The sequence below is a fragment of the Mesoplodon densirostris genome, chromosome 8 (genome assembly GCF_025265405.1).
Source record: "Mesoplodon densirostris isolate mMesDen1 chromosome 8, mMesDen1 primary haplotype, whole genome shotgun sequence".
In the NCBI taxonomy this organism is placed as follows: domain Eukaryota; kingdom Metazoa; phylum Chordata; class Mammalia; order Artiodactyla; family Ziphiidae; genus Mesoplodon; species Mesoplodon densirostris.
Window position 1 is genome coordinate 27,995,277 of NC_082668.1, and position 23,769 is coordinate 28,019,045.

Here is a 23,769-nt window from a genome sequence, read left to right on the forward strand (position 1 = left end):
TTTAAACAACCTCTCTATTTTTCTCATCTGTTAAATGGGGACGCTGATAATTACAGTACTCATAGGAGTTAACATATGTTTATAAGGATGCCTGTAAGAGGCAATCACTAAATAAGTATAAAATTAATGTTAAGGCCTACTCCATTTGGGCTTTTGGTGGGGTTTAGATGGAGATGAATTTCAACAGGGACCCTAAAAGGCTTTCCCTTAGGCACTGTTAACCCTGCATGGTCCCATGGGGCCTAAATGTTGCTCACAACCTCCTGTTGTTGGCCTCAGGAGCCCCCATCACCTCCTCAGTGCCTGTTGTCCGCCCCTATACTCTGGTGAGAGTTAGAAGTCTTGCGGTGACTGCAGTTCCTACAGGCAACTGTAGGAGAGGAGTCTGGGGAAAAATGAAGACTGGTACCAGCTGGCCATAGCCGAAGTATGGTTATATGAGCACCAGGTAGTCGCCTACCAGGAAGTCCAAAAGTGCTGTCTCCCCTGTAGGGTTCCAGTCTTCTTCTGACTTGGAGGACAATGCATGCATAGCAGTAGTTGAGAAAAAGCTGTGGCAGGCTGGCTGGCAGCCAGCAGGTTGGTAGAAACCAGCGTAGACAATCTGGACTTCCTTGAACTGGCGTGCACAGGCCAGTCCTCCAGAGGCCCTGAGGGGATCATAGCAACTGGTGATGCCTGGAAGGCAGGACTTTTGGGGGCACTGGAACAGGATCTTGGAAGCTCTCTGCTGTACCAAGCATTAACTTCATAGAGGCTAGGAACTGGAGGTGTCTATGACATGTGTGGGAATAGGCCTGGGTGGCAAAGGGCAGGCACTGATGAGGAGGAGGCTTGGAAAGCAAGTCCTTTAATATTATAACAACTTATTCAACTGAATAAGGTGTATGTTGACTGAAGATCAGCCCTGGGTTTAAGAACATGTCACTCGCTTGACTAGGTTAGAACATCTTTCCACTATGCCTTTCTTCTACTTCTAAAAGTAATAGGCAAGTATCCCATAAGTTCAGGCCTACTAAGTAAGATGATCATTTTTGCCATTTCTCACTTGACAAGGAGATTTTTATTTATCATAGCGTGGGGAAACAAATATACTCCACTGCATTCTTCTTTTTTCTCTGTTTTATGATAAAGGTGGGAGCAGGATCTTAAATGTGTTTATTACGAACATGAAATTACCAGTTTATTTGATGGTAAATAATTACCAATTAGTTATTGTCAAATAAACATACTAGTTAAAAGGGTGTTTTTTATCTTTTTTCTTGAGACAGGGCAAAATCTATTAAATATTGATTTCTCAGGCTCCCAGTCTCCCTGAGGATTCTGATCTGACCTACCCACCTGACCTTTTCCTTCTCCCACTCTAGGATTGGGGCTTATGCTTTTGGGTTTTTGTTTCACAGAATGAGGAAGAAATTGGTAGGGAGAAACAAGTGAGTTTAGGCCAGAGGTTACAAACTCTAAATCCCACAGTAATAAGTGAAAGGGAATAATGTGGGCTGGGAGGAATAATAGGCACAGATGGGTGCTGTGGCCAAGTGGAGGCCACACGATTTTAGCTCATCGTTCATGGACCAGCTCCAGCTAATTACCATGAATGCGGGCCTACTGTTGCCAAATCTTTTAACTTTTCAAAGATCCAAATCTGGGATTTTGTGTGTATGTGTGTGTGTGAACCTTCTTTAGTTTGAAAACGCCAAGCGAACCAAACAAAGCACAGCTGGAGGCCACAGGTCTATTACCTCAAGGAGGCCTGGGGGTAGGAGATTTTAATGGAATTTGAGGGCAAAGTGGGAACAGCTGTGGTGTGTTTGGGATGGAAAAGGCATGAGAGGAAAAAAGGCGGCTTTAAGGGTGTGTCTGTGATGTTTCTTTAAGGTACTTAAGAAAACCTAGCGAAGGACAGTATTTTGAAACAATTTTAGGTTGCTGGAAAAAGTACTTTTGACAGGGACAACATTCTAACCTTGAATTATTTGGGTCATAGTTCTACAAGAAGGGCCACATCACAAAAGAGGAAAATTTCCCCCCCATAAGCTACATAGAGGGTTATCCTGCCCTCCTACATTATATCTGAGTTAATTTGTCTCTTCTTTGCCTTGTTAATTAATAATAAAAAAAGACTTTCATTGTGTCACATAGCTAATTATTAGAGAAATGCAAATCAAAACCTCAATGAGGTATCACCTCACACCTGTCAGAATGGCCGTCATTAAAAAGTCTACAAACAGCAAACGTTGGAGAGGACGTTGGGAAAAGGGAACCCTTGTACACTGTTGGTAGGAATGTAAATTGGTGCAGCCACTCTGAAAGACAGTATGGAGGTTCCTTAAAAACTAAAAATAGAACCACCATATGACCCAGCAATCTCACTCCTGGGTATATATCTGAAAAAATTGAAAACACTAATTCAAAAAGATACATGCACCCCAAATGTTCATAGCAGCACTAGTTATAATAGCCAAGACATGGAAGAAATCCCAGCGCCTATCAACAGATGACTGGATTAAAAAGCTGTGGTATATATACAATGGAATATTCCTCAGCCACAAAAAAGAATAAGATATTGCCATTTGCAGCAACATGATTGGACCTAGAGTTCTATGCTTAGTGGAATAAGTTGGACAGAGAAAGACAAATACTGTATCATATCGCTTATATGTGGAATCTAAAATATGCTACAAATGAATATATTTACAAGACAGCAAAAGACTCACAGACATAGAAAACAAACTTACGGTTACCAAAGGGGAGAAGGAGGTGGGGAGGGACAAATTAGAACTACAGTATTAACAGATATGAACTACTATACCTAAAATAGATAAGCAACAAGGATTTACTGTATGGCACAGGGAATTATATCCAATATTTTATAATAACCTATAATGGAATATAATCTGCAAAAATACTTAATTATACTGTACACCTGAAACACAATATTGTAAATCTACTTCAATTAGCAAAAAAAAAAAAAAAAGACTTTTATCGTGATTCCTGTTATCAGACAGATGTCTTAATCCCTTGTGGTTAAAAGACTTCCTTTAGGAAGTATAACACAGATGCTAATCTGAAAAAATTATTAAAGAAAAACTCTAATGTTTTTGGCTACATTGCTCCCAATCTGTATTATTACCAAAGGAAGAGTAAATAGAAGGTGATGACACTACCAGTAGAAGAAGTAGGTTTCAGTCAAGTGAGAACATGAGCCTGGAAAACCTTCAGTACAAAAGTAATTCTTCCACCAGTCCCACGTTTCTACCACTTGAAAACTAACCTCTTCGACGTCAGAGCTGGCGACATTGTCTGAACAGTTTTAGGGGTGATTTTTACCTGTAAGTGGTCTCTGCCATAGAGCTCTTTCTCCTTAGACATGTTAGCAGCGACTGGAGGAGCTGACGCTTCTCAAGCTTTAACATGCGGATGAAATCACCTAGGGGAATGTTGTAAATTGGCCTGGGTGGAGCCTGAGGATTTGCATTTTGAACAAGCTCCCAGGTGAAGCTGGGCACAATCTAAGCAGCAAGGAGCTAAAGGATGAATAAAGATAGAGAGTGGGGCTTGGGGATGTCGAGGATGGCTGTTTTCACGGCCTGCACAGCACTGATTTCTCTCTCTTCTGGCAGTAGCAGACTGACTTGACTTTGGAGGAAATAGTTTCTCTCCATGGTTAGTTTATGGAGTTCAGATGAGGCCACTTCTCCCTTTACTCTCCACCTACCCCAACCACCTGCGATAGAGGTAGGTCTGTGACCCACCCTCGCCAATCAGCATAAGTGAGCAGGTGACCCATGTAATGAAATGATTTCCAGAGCCTGGATTTTGGCTAATGCTGTTGGGAGAGAGGCTTCCTTTGGGAGGCTGTGAAACCTGGAGCTCCCAGTAATCATAGGGAGAGAGGTGCTTGCCTGAGGATGAAGACAACATAGAGGAAGCAGAATGAAAATTTGGAAAAAGAAAAATTCCTGATGACATCTTTTGAGAGCCTAGATCCAGAGTTGAAAAAAGAAAGAGTCTTTTATATTTTATATATTTTTTTAATTTTCTTTTATTTATTTTTTGCTGCATTGGGTCTTCATTGCTGCGCGCAGGCCCCCTCCAGCTGCCGCGAGCAGTGGCCTCTCCCGCCGCAGAGCACAGGCTCCAGGTGCGCGGGCTTCAGCAGTCGTAGCACGCCGGCTCAGTGCTCGTGGTTCGTGGGCTCCAGAGCACAGGCTCAGTAGTCATGGCGCAGGGGCCCAGTTGCTCCACGGCACGTGGGATCTTCCCTGACCAGGGCTCAAACCCGTGTCCCCTGCATTGGCAGACGGGCTCCCAACCACTGAGCCACCAGGGAAGCCCCGAGAAAGAGTCTAAACGACATTTTTTGAGTGCCTGGATACATCCTTGCCTGAGGCAGATACTCCTGCCTAGTTGGATACTTGAGCCAGTAAATTTGCTTTTATGCTTAGGCCAATTCGAGTTTCTGTCACTTGCAACAGATAGCATCCTGCTAATACAGTAGTGGTAGGGCCTGACACATAGTAGGCATTCAGCAGATAACTGTAGCCTTCTCTTCATAATTTTTCTTTGGTTGGATTGAGCAATTTGTATTAGATTAGATTAGATCATATTATATTATATATTATGTTTTTTTCCAGAGAAGAAGAAACAATCTGAAACTATCAGTTAGGTGACAAGCAACTTTATTTTGCAAAACAATCACTATACAGCAACAAATACATTTGCAAATTTTGCTTGAAAAACATGAACTAACTACAATCAGCCATTGAAGAAATGCCTTTCTATGGTAACAGGCTCTAGAATTATCAGAAGAAAGAAACCCCCCACAGATTTGTAGCGGCATGTTGGAACCTTGGGATCCCAGCATACAGAGTATACTTTTTGTTGATTTTTTTTTCTTTTTGCTAAAGTTGAAGTAGATCTTCATGATTGACATTTTAGGAGTCTAAAAATAAGGTTTTTCCTGCTAGGGACTTGGCCTCAACCTACATACCCAGGCTAAAAATCCTAGGTGTTAAAAAACAAACATCAAAGCTGATTTTAGCACATCAGTCTTTGAAGGAATGTCTAGAATTTGCCTTTCCAAGCCATGGATCTATCTTTTCTGGCCACTTAGACCATGAATAGTTTATTTTCCTCCTTTCTGTGGCATGAAAAATAGGAGAAAATACTACACTTGCAGCTATGTCAGAATCAACCACATTGAGATTATTTCTTTAATAATATTGACATGATATTATATTTTGGCTGATGATCCCATTTCCTGCTCTATAACTATATGAGTGTGTGGAGAAGGTCAGCTACCATCAGTACATTTTTCCATTTAACCAAGTTCTCTCTTCAGCCTTCTTCAGCTATACCTAGTTAGTGTTACACAGGTGTCTTGCTTGTGGGTGGGAATTTAGCCCATCACCCTGCTGGAACTCAGCAGGAGAATCCAGAGAGAGTTGGTTCCTAAATGAACATGGCCTTGGAGACTCATCATGAACTCGGATCTCTCCTGCATCATTGTAACGTACCCAATTATTGGTTGCAGGTGACCCAGAGAGAGTGAGTGGGCCTTTTAACTCTTCACAGCTCTGGATTACTTATGTTTGCTTAAACAGGTTCTCAAAGGCTAAAGCCAGAGAGAAACTGGCATTAATAGATCTAGAATTGGAACTATGAAGCCTTAATTTCTAGATCAGCGTATGGATGTCCCCACAAGAGTGGTGTTCAAAAAGCTTAATTTGTGTCGTTAATCTTGAGTGTAAAGGCAAGATGGGTTCCACCCCTTATCCCCATAAGAAGACATTTAGCCTGTGTTTCTTTCTTTTACTTGTACAAATTATCAGGTTCATTTTGTTAACTTTTTATAAAGAATTGTATTTCCATACAAAGCAAGGGCATTTATTCATTATAATTTTGCTGTGATTTGAAGTAAACTTTTGTTTTAATGCCAAATCTAATAACTTGGTACTTTATATAATCTTTATTTTAGACATGTATTTGTAAGAAACAATTTTAATATGTAGATCATGTTTACTTATTCTTAATGCTTATAAAAAGTTTAAACCAGGTTGAAAAAAAATACTTGTTTCACAGGTTAAAACTGTTCTAACCAACTGTTAACTTCAGCTTTAATCACTATCTAACACTACCAAACACATAAGAAAATACCATAAGTCTCCACACTCCTATTCTTTCTTCTCCTATTTCTGGTGCAATTCAAGGGAAGCTGATGAATAAAATGCCCAGATGGGACAAATGAAACCTCACAGCAATAATTAGGCAGAAAACAGACACATCCACAGTCCTAATCAGTCATTTCTAAATCTTTGTCCTATAAAATAAGTGATCTATAAATAGTTTCAGAAATGTTTGCCTATGTAAAAACCTCTTAGTTGAGAATGAATGGTGCACTTTTGCTCCTAGAGTTTCTTTTATGGAAGTCGCATTGGTTGTAATTTCCAACGGGTCACAAAATGGCACCCGCATCTCTGTCTTTGCATCCCTTGGCTTCTTTCTTAGATGCTACTATACTAGCTTGTTGCCTCAGTCCATGTTCATCATTTCCTCCTTTATATTCAAGAACTGATTTGGCTCAAAGGAATCAAATGCCTACTGGACCATTTGCCTTTAACTGTTCAGATCCAGCCTACCATCCCTGAGCAAGAAAAAGAACATATAAAATACTAAAAAGCATCCATCTAGCCTGGCAACCCACTGCCTTATTCAGGCTATTGACTATTTCATTGCTTATTCATAAATCTAAGATGAATGATTTGTAAAGTGAATTAATTAACAGATTTGTGATTTCTAGACCGTATCTAAAGTCAGAATGGTATTATCTACTGACAAACAATAGTGTTCCTTTACAGAGTACAATGTTGGAGTTATGAAAAAACTGATTTAGATATCTGCACCTCCAATGTTTTATAGCTATAGCTTCTCAAAATACCATATTTTCCCCTTCTGATCAAGGGATCTTTGCGTATGGAGGTCAAACATTTTCTATCAGATAATTTAATAAACAGGTACTATTTGGAAGAATGGGATAACATGCCCCCAAATCCCACTGTTAGTTTCAACTTTAGCAAATGGAAAAAAAAAAAAAGAAAAAGAAATCTTAAGAAGTCTGTTTCATGAATGATTACAGGAATAAAACCCAAACTATCCTGTGATTCAAAATAAGATAAATCCATAATCTTACACCAACAATCTGTAAACCCTTTTATGTATAACTGGACCCACCCCCACAAACTCCATGTTGGTGAAAGCAAAGAAAAACAAATTTTTTCTAGCATCACGGGAGAGACTTGTATCTGGCACTAAAACAGGGTTACAGCTTTGAGTTGTTACAGAAAGCAACTTCATGCTAAAACTTTTTGTGTTTTTAAACTTTTTTTTAATAGGGAAAGAACCCTGCTAACACCTACTTTCACATACCTAAAACTGCAACACCAAAGGGTGCAGGAGACACAGATGCTGTGAATAAGGAAGTATAATATTCAAGTATATGAGGAAGTATCACAAATGGCCACAGAGAAATATATATATATTTATATCTATAATACTGTATCAAACAGATGGAAAGGGGGTGTGAAACTGGTAGTGTGTACACAAATCTAGCTGATCAACCAACGTTCTAATCAGACACGAGTCCACCCTAATGAAAGTGCTTCATTCCTAAGAGATGCACTTTATACCACTTCCTCAACCACAGCTCAAATGCGTCGTAACTATTTCTTAATTAGTTAAATAATTTATTGGATTGACTTATACTCTGATATAATTATCCAGGTCCCAAATGTTAATAACTTAATTGAATCTTTCTTCCCATTTATACAAAATAACGCTTTTAAAAAAACTTATTTCTTACATGCTCTTCCCTTCCTGCAATCAGACTCCTTGATTTAATTTAACCTGTAATAAGTTACAATGGGCAGCTTTTTACCTTTTCACCCAGCAACAAAATAGTGAAATGAGCAGCTTGGATTTTAACAAGGCCTTTCAGGATGTAGTGGATAGCCTTCAGGCACATGAAAGGTAGAAATGCAATTTTTAAAATAATATTACTCCATGCAAAACAGAGCAGAGCAAAAATAATTGTCCAATTGTACTCATGTAAAGCCAGTATCTTCCTGTTACAAATGGAAATCAAGTCAATTTCTGCGTATACTATTCTTTTTTTTAATATAAAATTGTAACAATTACTACAGTTTGGGAATGAGATTATTTATTTTATGGTTTGTAAAGAATGAATATAACACCTGCTCAGAGCCCACTCCTGCCAAGAGCTCATGCCTAAATAGTATTACTTCAATGCTAAACGAGAAATATTCACAAGCCCTGCTTAGCGAGTGCGGCAGTGACGTCCTCGGCCAGGGTGGCAAGCTGGGGGGATTCGAGCAGGTTGATGCTTCCAGAAGAGGAGACGTTGCTGAGTCGTCGGGGGGATGCCACGCTGGATCTGCCTGGGGACTGCGTAATGATCTCAGCCCCGTGGTCCACACGGGCCTTAGCATGCTCTCTGAAGTTCAACTTTTGGCTGTCAATCTGTTTAAGACAAGCATCAGTCCTCGTTAACTCAAGCATCTTAACTGTCGCTTAGCTCCTCTATATCCCAGAGCTGACACTCATGTCACTTCTATTCAGCTCTTACCATCCCTACTTCTAGATGTCCAGGCCTTCAATTTGGGACCCATTTTGATGAAGAGTATTTCAGAAGGATTTTTTAAAAAGGCAAGATCGGCTCACGATCTTGTTTCTTACCTTGACATTACCACCTCCAGGTACGTGGTGAGCATTGTCAAGTGAACCAACTTTAGCTTGGGCCTTTTCTTTGAAATCCAGTTTCACACTCTCAATTTTCACACGCCCACCACCTACGTAGGAGAGGAGAAAGGCTTTTAAATGCCTTGCTAAAATTAAATCTTATATTTGTGGTGACTAGTTCCCCAAAATGATTATAGTAGGTAGACCATGGCAAACGACAAACTTAATGACCTCTACTACCCCTCCGACCATGGATGTGAAAGGAATCTTTTAGAATTTCTAGTCTATACCATTTTCCCCACACCATCTACGGTAGTGACATCCTTTTTGTACCATTACGTGGATTGCTCTACATGTTAATTCCTTTCTCCTCTACTCATGTCTAACCTAAAATATCAGAGGGGTTGTTCTTGTCTGTGAGATAAAAACTCTAAAAATAACACAATGTAAGTATCTTATGTATCCTTTCTCAAACTTGGCACATTTAGTCTCTTATTTCTAAGGGAGCAAATTAAATTGCAATGAAACTCTTCTTTATTTTTCTTAATGGTAATAGGTCACTTGTTCAAAGAACTATTAGGCTAGCAATGGAGTGCATGTGGGTAATATTACCATTTGTCAATTTTCAGCATTGATAGCTTGACTGATGAAACTGGAGTCAGGGGCTAAGTTGCTTAAGAGCTTCCATTTTAATTAGCAGATGGAGTGACAGGAAGAGACTCTTAGGAGATCCCATTCTTTTCCAGATGCCATAGGACCAATGTGACTCTGACTTTGATCTGATAATACTGAGACAGAGTTTTGACCATGCCATTTCCTTAAATGCTAATTAGTCTGAAACTCAAGGATCTGCTGATAGATGAGAGTGCCATGAGCCACACATCTGTGGCACTCCCCATTTCTGCACACCTTTCTCAGGCTTATGAATGTAAGGAGTTCTACATTGAGTAGGTATCTGTTGTCCTTTAGCCTGTTCTTGAGCCTGTCTGCTGATGTCTTTGACCTGGAAGGAAGCTGGATTAGACACCTTTACCTGTCTCCACCTAAGAGATTAGCTTTGACTTGCATTATTAACTTGGTTTTGGCTCTATGCATTTTTTTGTAAGGCCAGTGGTAAGCAATGTGACCCTCTACTATCATTGCATCTCTCTTGGGATTTTGATTTGGGAAAAATACCTGAGGGACTCTATGGAAACATGGAAGAGATTTTTCAGTTTTGGACTCTTGCTGCTTATTTATCTCTGTAGACGAGAGAAAGGTCTGTTAAAACTTTACAGGTCTCTTAGGCCTGTGGTGTTTTTCTCATGTGATACCTGGACATTTATATTAACACCCAATTACCTGGCCAGGGGCCCCTTGAAATTGTATGGTGTTACTGGATTAAATTTTGAAGATTCATTCATTCTCCTCCTGAAGGCTTAGGATGTGCATGATGTTATTTAACTCATGCTTACAGAAGACATGTAGTTGTCCTTCCCTCAAAAGATGCATAACTGCAGGAGTGTTATCCTTCCAACATTTTACTTGGCCCCATGGGTCTCACTTGTTGGTTGTTACAGGATTAGTGTGAGTCATAAGACATAATTATATTGGTTAGAGTCTAGAAGATGTTGAGCTTTCAGCTACATGAGATCAACTTTCTTAGGATCTTACTTTTCAAGTTTTCTTTTATGGTTATATACTGTGTCTATGTAACCTTGTTAAAAGTTTTTTGAACTGTATTTTGAGAGAGAGAAAAAAAAAATAACAATGTAACATTGACCCAAAATATATTCAGAAAAGGAAGATTGAGGAGTCTATTTCTGTTGAAGTCCTACTAGGTATTTTTACGTAACTCTTAGAGAAGTCCATTTGAATTCAGACATCTCTGCCTTTGGTTCTGAAAAATTCTGGCCCCATCAGGAGCAGTAACTGCAGAAGACTATAATCCCCATCAAGCTTCATATGTCCCGAAGTGAAGTCCACAAGACTGGATATTTCAATTTGTGGCTCCAGGTGTCAAATTGTTTCCTTTATTTTCTCCTTAGATATTCCACAATCCAAAGTAACTTTGTGAAAAGCTTGCTATTGTCAAGGATCATTGTGCTAATACATCTTTATGAACTTAGTCATCTGGTTCATTTATTACGAAGTAAGAGCTAGATTTAGAAAAAGGTGGGAGTCCATGACAGTAGCCTTTTATGACCAGTAAAACATACACAGAATATTTTCTTATCTATATAAGATTTTTCTGTGCATCAAGACCCCAGGTTAATTTAACTAAATGTATACTTACTGTCTGGAATGAAAGAATCCAATATTGTCTTTTGTATTCTGGAAGAAAGTAGGCAGTGTAGCCAAATACTTCTATCATACTGTTGACACAGTACAAAGTCAACTAAATGTTTGTAGACTTAAGTAATAGATGGGGGGTTGTGAAGATACCCACATGGGAACATATCCCTGCTGTTTCCTAAATGACAGAGAGCTAATTCCAGGGTAGCAATTCTGAAACCAGGAATGGAGATTCCTTACTCATAGTTTCTAACTCCTTGACTTGCCTTATGAACACCCTTTGCCAAAGAGAAGCCTGATCTCTAGATATGTTTCCAATTCATTTATCTATTTTGAAACATATCCTATCTACCTTTGTTTTTCAACTAATAAATTCTTCTTAACAATCTCCTGGTCAGAAATCTCATTGGGCTCAATTGTTTTTATACCTTGTTTTGATAACATTTGAGACAATGATTAATAGGAATAACGTATTACCTGGTTTAATTAAGATGCCAAGCATAGATGGTTAAAACCAATTGCTTCCTCTTGTTCTTCAATGGTATATATAAATTGTCAAAATATTCTCAAGAAAATTTACAAATTTGACAGTTGTCCATTATTTACATATGCACAAAGGTGGAATTTAGTGAAAACATAATACATGATACTCAGAAAAAGTGACTCATAATACATTAGAGGGAATTAAGGAGGGAAAAATCCCCAGCAAGATGAGTAGAAATTCTACCTTAGTGCATCAGTCTTATGAGATATTCTAGAAAAACAAGAAGTCCATGGTCAAATAAGTTGGGGGAAACATTGCACTCTGAGGATTCACAATACTTATTGATCTGGATCTGAGAAATTCAGCAGAAAAGTTAACTTTTTCAGCTTTGCTTAAGCACAATCTTTTTTTCACATAATGTAGAAAAACAATTTCTTGAAAACTCTTTGGAAATGCTTCTTTCAGTGCATGTATTATGTATAAATACATGGCTCAATGTATTTTATAGACTATATATTTCCAACGAGCTCCAACATGCATGTTGAGTACATAGAGATAAACGCATCTCATGTACCTTTTAATTTTTATTTATTTATTAATTTTTATTTTTTTGTCTTTTTCTCTTTTTTTTTGTACCTTTTAATTTTTAACATGTCCTATGATACGTGGCCTGTTTGTGGTAACTAAGTTTACTTGTCCAAGTGAAGATGCCTTGAAATTTCTAATGTAAATTTCTATTAATAAAAGCATGAAGTATCAGGATTTGGAAAAGTCCTTCCAATTAGATATTTCACAGCAACACAAATCTTGCTTGTCAATTTCTTGAATCCAATCTAATATCTCTCAGACTACTAAAAAGTACTGATTTACCTGGCCTGTGGCGGATGTTTTTCAGAGAGCCGCATTTGGATGTCACGTGGCTTAGGTCTATCTTCTTGGTGACAATCTGTACCTGTGTGAACCACATAAAATGTGCTTAAAATAGTTTAGACATAAACAACCCCCAAGATCATACGTCAAATCTAGAAATCCAAACTCACAACATACAACAACATATGCACACAAATGGGAAAACACAATCTTCCATAGATCCTCCCACATGTTTGGTTGGAAAGAAAAACCAAAGTGAAGGAAAATCCTAGAATAGAAGATTTTATTAGCAGAAAACAGATCATGCCACAAGGGGATAGAAACACCTGGATTCATAAGGCAAGCTTCCACCCAGAGAACAAAGCCACATCGTGTCAAACCTTTCCATAAGCAAAGAGCCAAGTGAAGAGAGAAATTATTCTTTAAAAAGTGATTTTTACATAAAAGTGACCAACTTTGCTCATAGAAACAAGAAGCCCAACACTGCTTTAAGATAACAAGAAGAAGAAAGCTCTAAACATGCTTTTCTAAAATACTATTGTCATGTCTTGGCTAAATGGAATTTTTATTGCACACCAGATTATCAATATAAAATGACAGCATTTTTTCTTCTTTGTGTCTTACTGAAATTATTTCATCTCCCAATATTTGAAACAGTGCTTTCCAAGTGTGATTCCTGGTCCATTTGCATCAGAAATACATGGGAATTACTTAATTGAACACTGGAAATGGCGTCAGGGAATCTGCACATTTGAACAAGTGATTCTTCTCTAGAGGGAAATTTCAGGTTACTGTTTTGGAGGTTGGAAGCTCCCTTACTTACTTTAGAGATCATCAGTTATCTCAATTTATCCTTTTCCATGTAGGCGTTTTGACCAGCAGCACCCGTAGTAGAGGGCAGCTGGGTCTACCCTCTGATACCCTCAAATTATTTACTAGGACCAAGATTGCTTCTGTGAGAGTACCACAGGGTGTGAGCTTACAGTCAGGGCAACAGGAAGGAGGGCAACCTTGTCAGTGTAAATGCTGAGCCTGAGGCTTAGCCCTGCACCCTGGAAAGAGCCCAGAAAACCTTGCTGTGGTCCTCCCACATGGCATATTTTCACGCCCAGTGGAGCTACTTTGAACATCAGGTGACAGCTCCTGCTAGAAGGCACTTGCTTGTCTCTCCTTTCACTGCTTGACTCCATCTCTGCCCGGTTGAGGAGCAAGGAATCAAGAGTTATTAGATAGGTGAGAATTCTGGATTTGATAATCTATAAATTACTTGAGTCACAGATGGCCAGAATCTGAAGTTTAGGTGACAGGATCTGTAGTATAGAGAGTCACCCAGTTTGTCTTTTTTGTTATTCTAATTTTACAAAGAACCATGCTTTCTTTAGCTTGAGTTTGCCTGTTTCAACTCTTCCTCAACTACATTTGAGAAACATGGATTCATCTTTCCCTTTCTCTCATAGGATGTTATTTTCACTCAATTTAAGAGACAGGAAAAAAATTCCATCATGACAGAGTATACCGGGACTTGAATCTTTTCACTGAATTACAGGTGAGCCATGCTTCACCAGTTTTGTATTATTCCAAATGATAACCCAACTCTCGTGAATAATGAAGCACAAAATATTGACATTATACAGTTTGGGTACTTTCAAGTACATCAGTCTTTGCCTCAAGAGTAACTTAAATGGAGCTAGAAAAGTGTGTGCACAGCTGACTTTTGCAGGGGAGTAGAGACAGCATGAGAAAATACCTTGAAGCCAAAGGCCAGCAAACAAATTGGCAAGTGAAGTGGGTTTTCCATCTCCCCGAAAACCATGGTGTACCCCATTAGGAAAGCAAGAAATTCGCCAGTGATCTTAGAGGGAAGGATGGGAAGGCCATCACCAAAAATGCAAGGCTAACAAGCCCCCAAACCAGGGGGACGTGTGGAGCAGCAACAAGAAGGGGGGAGTGGGTTGGGAGGGAGGCAGGAAAGGAGACCAAGTGCCTGCTGTGCAGATGGCTCCACACAGTCAGGACGGCTCCTAACAGAAGCTTCTACTTACATTTCCGCCCCCAGCAGAATGTTTGATGTTATCCTTGGAACCACATCTGGACTGAACCTTGCTAAAATCAATCTTCTTGTTTAAAATCCTAACCTAAAAGGAATTGGAAGTAACTTCACTGTGCATTTTTCTTTCAGTATGCTGGGTATAGGGAACCAGAAATGGGCAGCACCAAAGAGGCTCCAAACTCCCTTCCACCTACGTAATCATTTAAGAGAAAAAACTAACACTGAAACTGAAGAGCAGATCTATCATATGAATATGAGCCCCTTTTCTCCTGCACCCTCCCCCACAAGGGCCAAATGCTTGAGAGCCTTAGATATCCCAGCTGTAGGCTGCTATAATCTGGAAACAATATAGGAAAAGAATAAAACTTGAATTATCTGTGAGGAGGAGGCTTCTGATATTGTGGGCAATGCTGAGACTCAGGTCCACTCTATGGAAGGGCCAATAGTGTAGTGCAGCCCAGGATCCTGAAGGATACACCAGTGCCCCCTCCTCCCCCTTAACCCCTAAAGTGTCACCCATCACAATTGTGAATCACCTGGTACACTTGACTTGACTATGACTGGTCCACATAGAACAGGTGAGGTTCACATTGGTCTGGCTGAATGCTGCAGGTGAGGGTCCTCATTCATCCAGGGGAAGAAGCCCTGGTTTCCCAAGATGGTCAACAAGGAGGCTCTGGGCCTCCTCTGCTGAAAGGATTTATGACTCCCTTGCTGGTTTGGCTTGGTAGCCTTTTGAAAGGCCTCTCCCTGACAACTGCTCATAAATAGCCATTATTCTTGGATTTGGTGTGAAAGCATTATTTCCATTTTTAGAGGGGAGAAGACCAAGGACTACTAGCTAGCTGACTTGTACTGAGTCATGAACAGTTAGTCCAGGCCTTGGTTGGGCCCAACAGATATGAGGTTAGGTGTTCTATTTCTATTTTCAGCAAGTCCAGTACTCACCTTGAAGGTAATAGCAAATCCAGGTAATAGCAACTCCAGATCTGTAAAGATATTACTCTGGTGTAATGTAATGTGCAAAGTAATAACTCTTGTAGCTTCTTTCATGTGTTTTTGAATTGTGCATGTTTTGGAGGGCCAACAAGCAATGTAAGAATGGAAGGAAAGGTTTATTTTTGTTTGTTTTATCTTACTTTGGCTACAACTACCCCCCAATAGCTAAAGGGAAATCATGTATTTAGTGCTTTAGTGGACAATTTATCCTCTTATATATGATAAAAAAAGCTTAATAAAATTATCCTAGGGGCTTCCCTGGTGGCGCAGTGGTGGAGAGTCCTCCTGCCGATGCAGGGGACACAGGTTCGTGCCCAGGTTCGGGAGGATCCCACATGCCGCGGAGCGGCTGGGCCCGTGAGCCATGGCCACTGAGACTGCGCGTCCGGAGCCTGTGCTCCGCAGCGGGAGAGGCCACAGCAGTGAGAGGCCCGAGTACAGCAAAAAAAAAAAAAAAAAAAAAAAAAAAAAAAAAATATATATATATATATATATATATATATATATATATATCTAAGAATGGTATCACATCTCCTTGTATTCTCAAAAAAAAGTAAAAAATTCAAGAGCACGTTGAATCCTGACTATTTTTAACTAGACAAAGCTTAAATTGCAGCATCTGCCTAACATTGACAAGATAGCTTGCTCCTTACAGGGAAGTATCATCAACAGCTCTCATCGGCAGCCCAAGGGAAGGGCCTCTCGTCAAAATCTGAATTCAGAAGACATGATGATTGCGCCACTCTTTAGGGCATAATAAAAATTCCTATTAAAAAAACGGGGGCTATCACAGAGTCTGTATCTAGCCATATGTGTAGTTGCACTATAAGAGTTTCACATAAATTGTAGATGCAGATAATGAAGTCAATAAGGGCCACTACATTTCAAACCTCACAGGTAAGTTAATTTTAGAAAGCAAATAATTTTGATTTGTTATTTCTAATAATAATACTTTAAATTATTCTCCATAAGGATCTATTTATTTTGGCAATGAAATAGAATTCATCTAAGCCATTTTTCTAATCCTTGGGGATATACAGAGTCTCATATTTCATTTACAAATTTTAATTTAGAGATCATAAGAGTACCAATCAAGTGACATTACCAAGTGATCAAAAGCCAAATGTTAAATCTGACTCATTTGTTGCAAAAATGGAAATTCCAAATTCAGTTACATAAATTTGTTTGACTCTAACTTTTAATCAATTGTTTGACAATTTTTATGATTTCCAAAACAAATGATTCAAACCCAAAGGGGACACATTGCTTGCATTATCTAGAGATGATTCAAATCTTAAATTCTAAAACTTCAAGGCCAACTTCAAAGTTGATTTTCCTGAGAATCATAGATTTTCTACTGAAAAAATTAGCTGGCTTTTTTTTTTTTTTTTTTTTTTTTTTGCGGTACACGGGCCTCTTACTGTTGTGGCCTCTCCCGTTGCGGAGCACAGGCCCCGGACGTGCAGGTTCAACGGCCATGGCTCACGGGCCCAGCCGCTCCATGGCATGTGGGATCTTCCCGGACCGGAGCACGAACCCGTGTCCCCTGCATCGGCAGGAAGACTCTCAACCACTGCCCCACCAGGGAAGCCCCTAGCTGGCCTTTTTTGATGGTAGACTATATTAACATTAACCCACGTTTGCTCAATTTGACATGCATTAATAGCACATTCTTTACATATTTCCATAATTGCAAAAACATTTTTTTAAGAAGATGTTGGGGGTAGGAGTTTTAATTAATTAATTTATTTATTTTTGCTTTGTTGGGTCTTCATTTCTGTACGAGGGCTTTCTCTAGTTGTGGCAAGCGGGAGCCACTCTTCACCGCGGTGCGTGGGCCTCTCACTGTCGCGGCCTCTCTTGTTGCAGAGCACAGGCTCCACACGCGCAGGCTCATGCACAGGCTCCAGACGCGTGAGTTGTGGCTCACGGGCCTAGTTGCTCCGCAGCATGTGGGATCCTCCCAGACCAGGGCTCAAACCCGTGTCCCTTGCATTAGCAGGCAGATTCTCAACCACTGCGCCACCAGGGAAGCCCCATGGTATATTGCTTTTGTCTAAAATGAGGCAAAGTATGACATTCATCATGCTTAATGGTTGAGTGGACAGAAATAAAACCACTCTGGGCAGTGAATGTTTGATGTTCAGTAAGTTTTACACTCTAGCTTGACAACTTGTATCTGAGCCATGTGACTCACATTTATGCCTTAGCAAAATTACAAAATACTTCATGCCAAATATCTCTAGGATCATTGGCAAATAACATCTTAGAGAGTTAATTCCACAAATACAGGCAGTCCTCAGAAACCATCCCATAAAATAGAAAAATAGATGACTGCTCTGAAGGATAAGGCTTTATTTCAGATTATTATTTTTTTTTTATCAGAGTTGAGTTTAACTTTCTGTTCTCTGTGGATAGACGAAATAAAAACTACTTTCGTTGGGAAGAAATTTTCATTGGACTTTTGTTTTCCTTAAAGCCTATGCCAAGAAAAATTATTTTAACATCTTAGAGACTGTCTAGAAAAAATATAATGAACTTCTATTTTACAAATGAACTAATTTTCTATTTGAATGATATGAAGGAAAAATTATTTCAATAACCATTATCCAACATTAACTCTAAATCACATTTTAATCTTTGTTAATTTCTTTCAATCAAAATTTTTACTTGCTCTATTAATGCAAAGAACATGACAACCTTTCCTTCTGCATACTCCATAGTGGAAGTGAAATGTATTATTGTATCAATCAACTGGATCATCTTCCTAAAATTCTGCCTTATTCAAAATTCTACCAAACTCCCTATTTCCTATTAAATACAACAAAACTTTTAGCCAGGCAACCAGGGTTTGTAGCAATTCTGATTTTTGAGTCCTCTCTTAATACTTTACATTTCATCCAGACTGTATTCTAGTCCATATTAAGGGCCTTGTTACATTTTCAGGTTCACCCCCATGCTTTCTTCATGTTATTATCTCTTGACAGAATGTCCTCTTTCCAAGTTTAGTCTGTCACAGTTCATCCTTCAAGGCTCAGCCAAATGAGTCCCTAGAAGTGGGAGGCTGGCAAAAAAGGATTTTATTCTCATGCGCATACATTGATTACTTGTATGCACACACCACTGATTTTTCATTCATATAAGGGTCCTATAAGCATGAAGAGTTATAAAGCATAGGTTAATGTAATTGAATAATTAATCAGAATTATTTAATTTTAATTTAAATTAATTCTATGTATTCCTCCACAATGCTAGGAAAGAACAGAATAGTTACTTTCTGGATATTCTTGATGCGACTCTAGTTGAATTTTACCATAATGGTTCAATTGAAGTGATCTGCCACTGTACTCTCTCTGCATATACGTTTAATTGCTCCTTTAGAGAAATGAGCTTTTTGTTCCCCCCCCCCAATATGGGGTTACTCTAAGAAAGGGCAGGAATGCAAAATGCAGGCTATGCCTGTAGACAGGAAAAGATCTCTCTTACTAGAGATTAGCTGGAAATATGAAACATGAAAAATGAAAGAAAATACAATCCTAACATAGTTTTTAGTAAAACAGTTTATAAACCAGAGGCATTAATCACAGTGTCAACTTGGATTTCTTGAGCAACAGAAACTTGATTTTTTTGACACTCTCTGCTGCTGCTTATTTAAGTAAAAATATCCCCATGTCAGCTCAAGATAGCAAGATATGGAAAGTAACTGGGAGTCCAAAAGTTTGGATTCTGTTCTCAGCTTCTTTATAATCTGGTCTTTCAGGTATCTTCTAGGTATGAACCTCAATTACAAGAAATTTCTTTCTTTCTCCATCCAAGGTTGTCTTAGAAAGAAATTCTTTTTGAAAGGTAGTGGACAGTGACACTCAATTGACTTCCCTTCAACTTTATGGGGAATTAAGCTTTTCCTTTGGGTTTGCATCATTTCTCAGGAAGGCTTATTAAGCTTTTCTTTATACTTGCATTATAAAAACACTCCTCTGTCTTTCTCAAAAGTACTTCCTATTCCATAACATTCAATTTTAATGAAAACTATTTAGCCTCTACCGAGTCCAGAGGTATCATATATTAAAACAAAAATGTTATTATATCATATATTCCTGAAGATTGAAAGTTCTCTGGAACAGATGATGTTCATCAAATATTCATCTGTTAACAACACTGTGCTCTGGTCAAAATGCATACAGGTATACAAACATTATAGTCCATTCTGAATTTTAATTAAATCTACCGACACTGATCAATAACTTCTTCAAAACTAAGTATATAAATATAAACAATAAGTATACTTCAATACACATTAATAGAAATAATAGTTTATGTCAAAACATACAATTCCACAGATCTCTAAGGAAAATAATATGGAAGAGGACCTATTAAGGCATCAGCCCAATTTTCCTGTGCAGACTGTCAAAAAGCACAGAAGGTAAAACCTTGTTGAGAAACCCTGGGGTGAATGCATAATGCTGAAAATTTTAGAAAGAACTTTTTGGTGAAACAGACATTGAGTTTAGCCATTAGAACCACTGTTAAATATTTTAAGTGGTCTGTCCATGGGCACTGGAAGGAAAGTTATGAATATAGCAGTCATTGTGACTCATGAAAATTAACAGATAATGAGCTTTATCTAGTTCATATGCCAAAATCTTGACATTACATTTTTTTCTTTAGTTTAAAATTTTAAGATATTTTTAAGGAATACTGGACCAAGTTGGTAAGAAAGTAACTTTTTGAGAGTCTGTTCAGTTGTTTGAAAACAACCCGAGATTCAATGCTGTTCCCATGTCCCTTCTTGGTTTGTAAATGAACAGCAAACAAAAACAGACTCTACAGGCCGCAACTTTGTAAACCCAAAGTAATAATTTTTCCATAGTTTTTAATAATTAATATTTATGAAGCTTAGCTCAATAACTTTTCATTACCTTAGAAAAGATACCTGAATTACAGTTATAAAATTCTATTGCATAAAGACAGGGTCCCTGATCTCAAGGAGCTTTCATTTTGAGATAATGATGAATTTGATAGCAAAAAAATGCCTTGTAATGTATTTTGGTGAACAGTTTTTCTTCATGCTGGGTTGTAATTTACAGTTAATGGGGTATTTTATTACACTTCTTATTTAGCATTTATTTGGAGGCCTAAGGAGATGGAAAGAATGGCTTGGAAAAAACTTAAAATTAAATAAAGGCAGGGCACTAGGGGAGGACAAGAAAAAACAAACAAACAAACAAACAAACAAACACTTTTTTTCTGCCTAGATTGTAGAGGCCAGTGGATATTATTGTCATCCATTCCCCCTTTATCGTATAGTGCCCAGCATAGTCTTTGTAAATGATGAAAGAATAAATATACAAATGAGAAAAAACATCTAAATAAGCTTCAGTCTTTCTCTTTTTTTTTTTTTTTTTTTGCAGTAGGCGGGCCTCTCACTGTTGTGGCCTCTCCCATTGCGGAGCGCAGGCTCCGGATGCGCAGGCTCTGCGGCCATGGCTCACGGGCCCAGCTGCTCTGCAGCATGTGGGACCCTCCCGGACTGGGGCACGAACCCGTGTCCCCTGTATCGGCAGGCAGACTCTCAACCACTGCACCACCAGGGAAGCCCAGTCTTTCTCTTTTTTTAATAAAATTTATAATTTGTAAATTTGACTATATATTAATAGCACTCAGTAGACCTTCACAGTGGTTACCATCATAATTTTATATAATGAGAAAAAAATCCTGTTTTACTATAACTTATCAGTTGCCTCCAGAATTAATTCCATTTTTTCATTTGAACATAAAATTGAAAGCAACTCATTCAAGTTAGCATGTGAAAGGCCAAAAAAGTCTCAGAATAATGCCTAAAACTTTATAAGAAAATATAAAAAAAGATTCCACTCTACGTTTTGCACATTTCATTCTCTCCTTCCTCCTTCCCATTGCTCCCCCTTCCTCAATTACACTCCTATTTCAGAAACACTGCTTTTTCACTCAACTTCAGCTGGCCCTTTGTGGCACAAATATTTATGGAGTCTATTAGAGTACCTAAATGAATGTTTTTTGATGAGCTGCAATGCAAAAACACTGTAGAATCATGGATTTGAGAGCTTAATGTATCAACATAGTCTATTTAAATGAGGTGGTACTATATACAGAAACAAGTATTATTTTGTTGTTTCTATCCTACAGATAAGAAAGTCGAGGGCTTCCCTGGTGGTGCAGTGGTTAAGAATCCGCCTGCCAACGCAGGGGACACGGGTTCAAGCCCTGGTCCGGGAAGATCCCACAAGATCCCACATGCCGCGGTGCAGCTAAGCCTGTGCACCACAACTACTGAGCCTGCGTGTGCTCTAGAACCCACGAGCCACAACTACTGAAGCCCGTGTGCCTAGAGCCTGTGCTCCACGACAAGAGAAGCCACCACAATGAGAAGCCTGTGCACTGCAACTAGAGAAAGCCCATGCACAGCAACGAAGACCCAACACAGCCAAAAATAAATAAATAAATAATTTTAAAAAATAATAATAAACTATAAAAAAAAAAAGTCGAGGACTAGAGAGGTTAGTATCTAAGGCCACACAATAATTTAGCAAAAAAGCTGGACCAAGAACTCAGCTCTTACATTCTGATCCAATATTCTCTCAGCCAAAATTCACTGTGGTCTCAGCGTGGGGTGTTTCTTTGGGAAATAACTGTAACAGCTTTAGGCAGTCACACTCATTCAACAAGTCACTAGAAAGAATGCATCTCTCGATGCATATAGTATACTACATTCATTCAACTTTCACTCAACAAATATGCCAAATACCTACCATATACTGAACACTGAGGACAAAACAGACCTCATCCCTGATTTTATGGAGCTTATGGTCTAGTAGGTGAGACAAGATAGACATTAAATAATCAATTATACAATGGAATTTATAAATACGGTGAGAAGCCCTGGATACAGTATCGAGAGTATATCAGATAGAGAAAAGAACAGAAATATTCTACTCAATATTCTGTAATAACCTATATGGGAAAAGAATCTGAAAAATATGGATATATGTATATGTATAACTGAGTCACTTTGCTGTACACCTGCTACTAGGACAACATTTTAAATCAACTATACTCCAATATAAAATAAAAATTAAAAAAAAGAGAAAAGAACAGACGAAGGGAGACTAGTTAACAACTATTGCAGTGATATCAACAAGATATAACATATCCTGTGCTAGGGTGGTGGAGAGTGGACTGCAAGAAATGGGTAGAATAAGTGCTGTTTGGGGCACAAAATCATTAGCACCTAAAGATGGCCAGGATATGGAATGAAGGAAAGGGAGATGAAAAGAAAACTCTTTGTTCTGATTTGTGAAACCACCTCATTAGTATCTTTCAACTATCACAAGGTGCTTTGTATACTGATCTTCATAAAGCTGACGGAGAAAAAACAAGAAACCTGTCAAAACATGTAGGAGTATTCCATATAAATCAAAGTACCTATAAAAAAAACATCTGATCCACAGATAGAAAAAGTACCATTCATTGAGTTGTTGCTTAAATTTTTTATGCCTCACATTTAGAGAAATTGTTTATTTTCTTATCTTTGTTTAAATCAAGCAGCCTAGTCCTTAAAAAGCTAACACTATTTATTCTAAAATTTAGCTTTAGATTTAATGTAGATTAGGGAGCTAGGTACATTGAGATAGTTTTAAATTAATACACTTAATAAGATAGCTTTGGGCCTCCCTGGTGGCGCAAGTGGTTGAGAGTCCGCCTGCCGATGCAGGGGATACGGGTTCGTGCCCCGGTCTGGGAGGATCCCATATACCGCGGAGCGGCTGGGCCCTTGAGCCATGGCCGCTGAGCCTGCGCGTCTGGAGCCTGCGCGTCCGGAGCCTGTGCCCCGCAACGGGGGAGGCCACAACAGTGAGAGGCCCGCATACCGCAAAAAAAAAAAAAAAAAAAAAAAAAAAAAAAAAAAAAAAAAAAAAAAAATAAGATAGCTTTACCTATGCCTTGAGTTAAATCAACCAAGCTTACTATCTATAGTAAATCCGAGATTGCATATGTTCTTTACAGTAGAATGAATTTATATTTTAGCTGAAAAGATTAACTTTATTGCTTTCTGTAAAGCTCCTAATATCTTCAGCTAGCTTATCTATTCCATTAGGCATTGATTTGCCTCACTGAACTGAGACCTGAGCTGAGCCTCTTTGCCAATAGAAAATTGGACTTCAACAGAAGAGATAATAGCCATAAGCACAAAACTTATACATATGGAAGAGCAATAAATGTTCAAAATGGGGCAAATAATAAAGCTTCCCAACTTGGAAAGTTGTTGAATTCCTAAGACACTATATCTTTCATTATA

The 23,769-nt window shown here is 38.7% G+C and overlaps 1 protein-coding gene across 30 annotated transcripts in view; it reads right to left on the reverse strand.

Moving 5' to 3' along the window:
- Positions 1-8,322: 8,322 nt before the first annotated feature.
- MAP2 (microtubule associated protein 2) overlaps positions 8,323-23,769 on the reverse strand; it is a 74,471-nt gene continuing 59,024 nt past the window's right edge. For 24 of the 30 annotated variants that reach the window (XM_060105894.1, XM_060105892.1, XM_060105881.1 and 21 more), the window contains 3 exons: positions 12,386-12,467; positions 8,755-8,867; positions 8,323-8,538 (listed from right to left, as the gene is read on the reverse strand). In XM_060105894.1, the coding sequence (XP_059961877.1) occupies positions 8,323-8,538; positions 8,755-8,867; positions 12,386-12,467 (411 nt within the window). Of the gene's footprint in view, positions 8,539-8,754; positions 8,868-12,385; positions 12,468-14,427; positions 14,521-23,769 lie in introns of all 30 variants that reach the window. The other 6 variants (XM_060105885.1, XM_060105889.1, XM_060105884.1 and 3 more) reach the window with 1 other exon arrangement.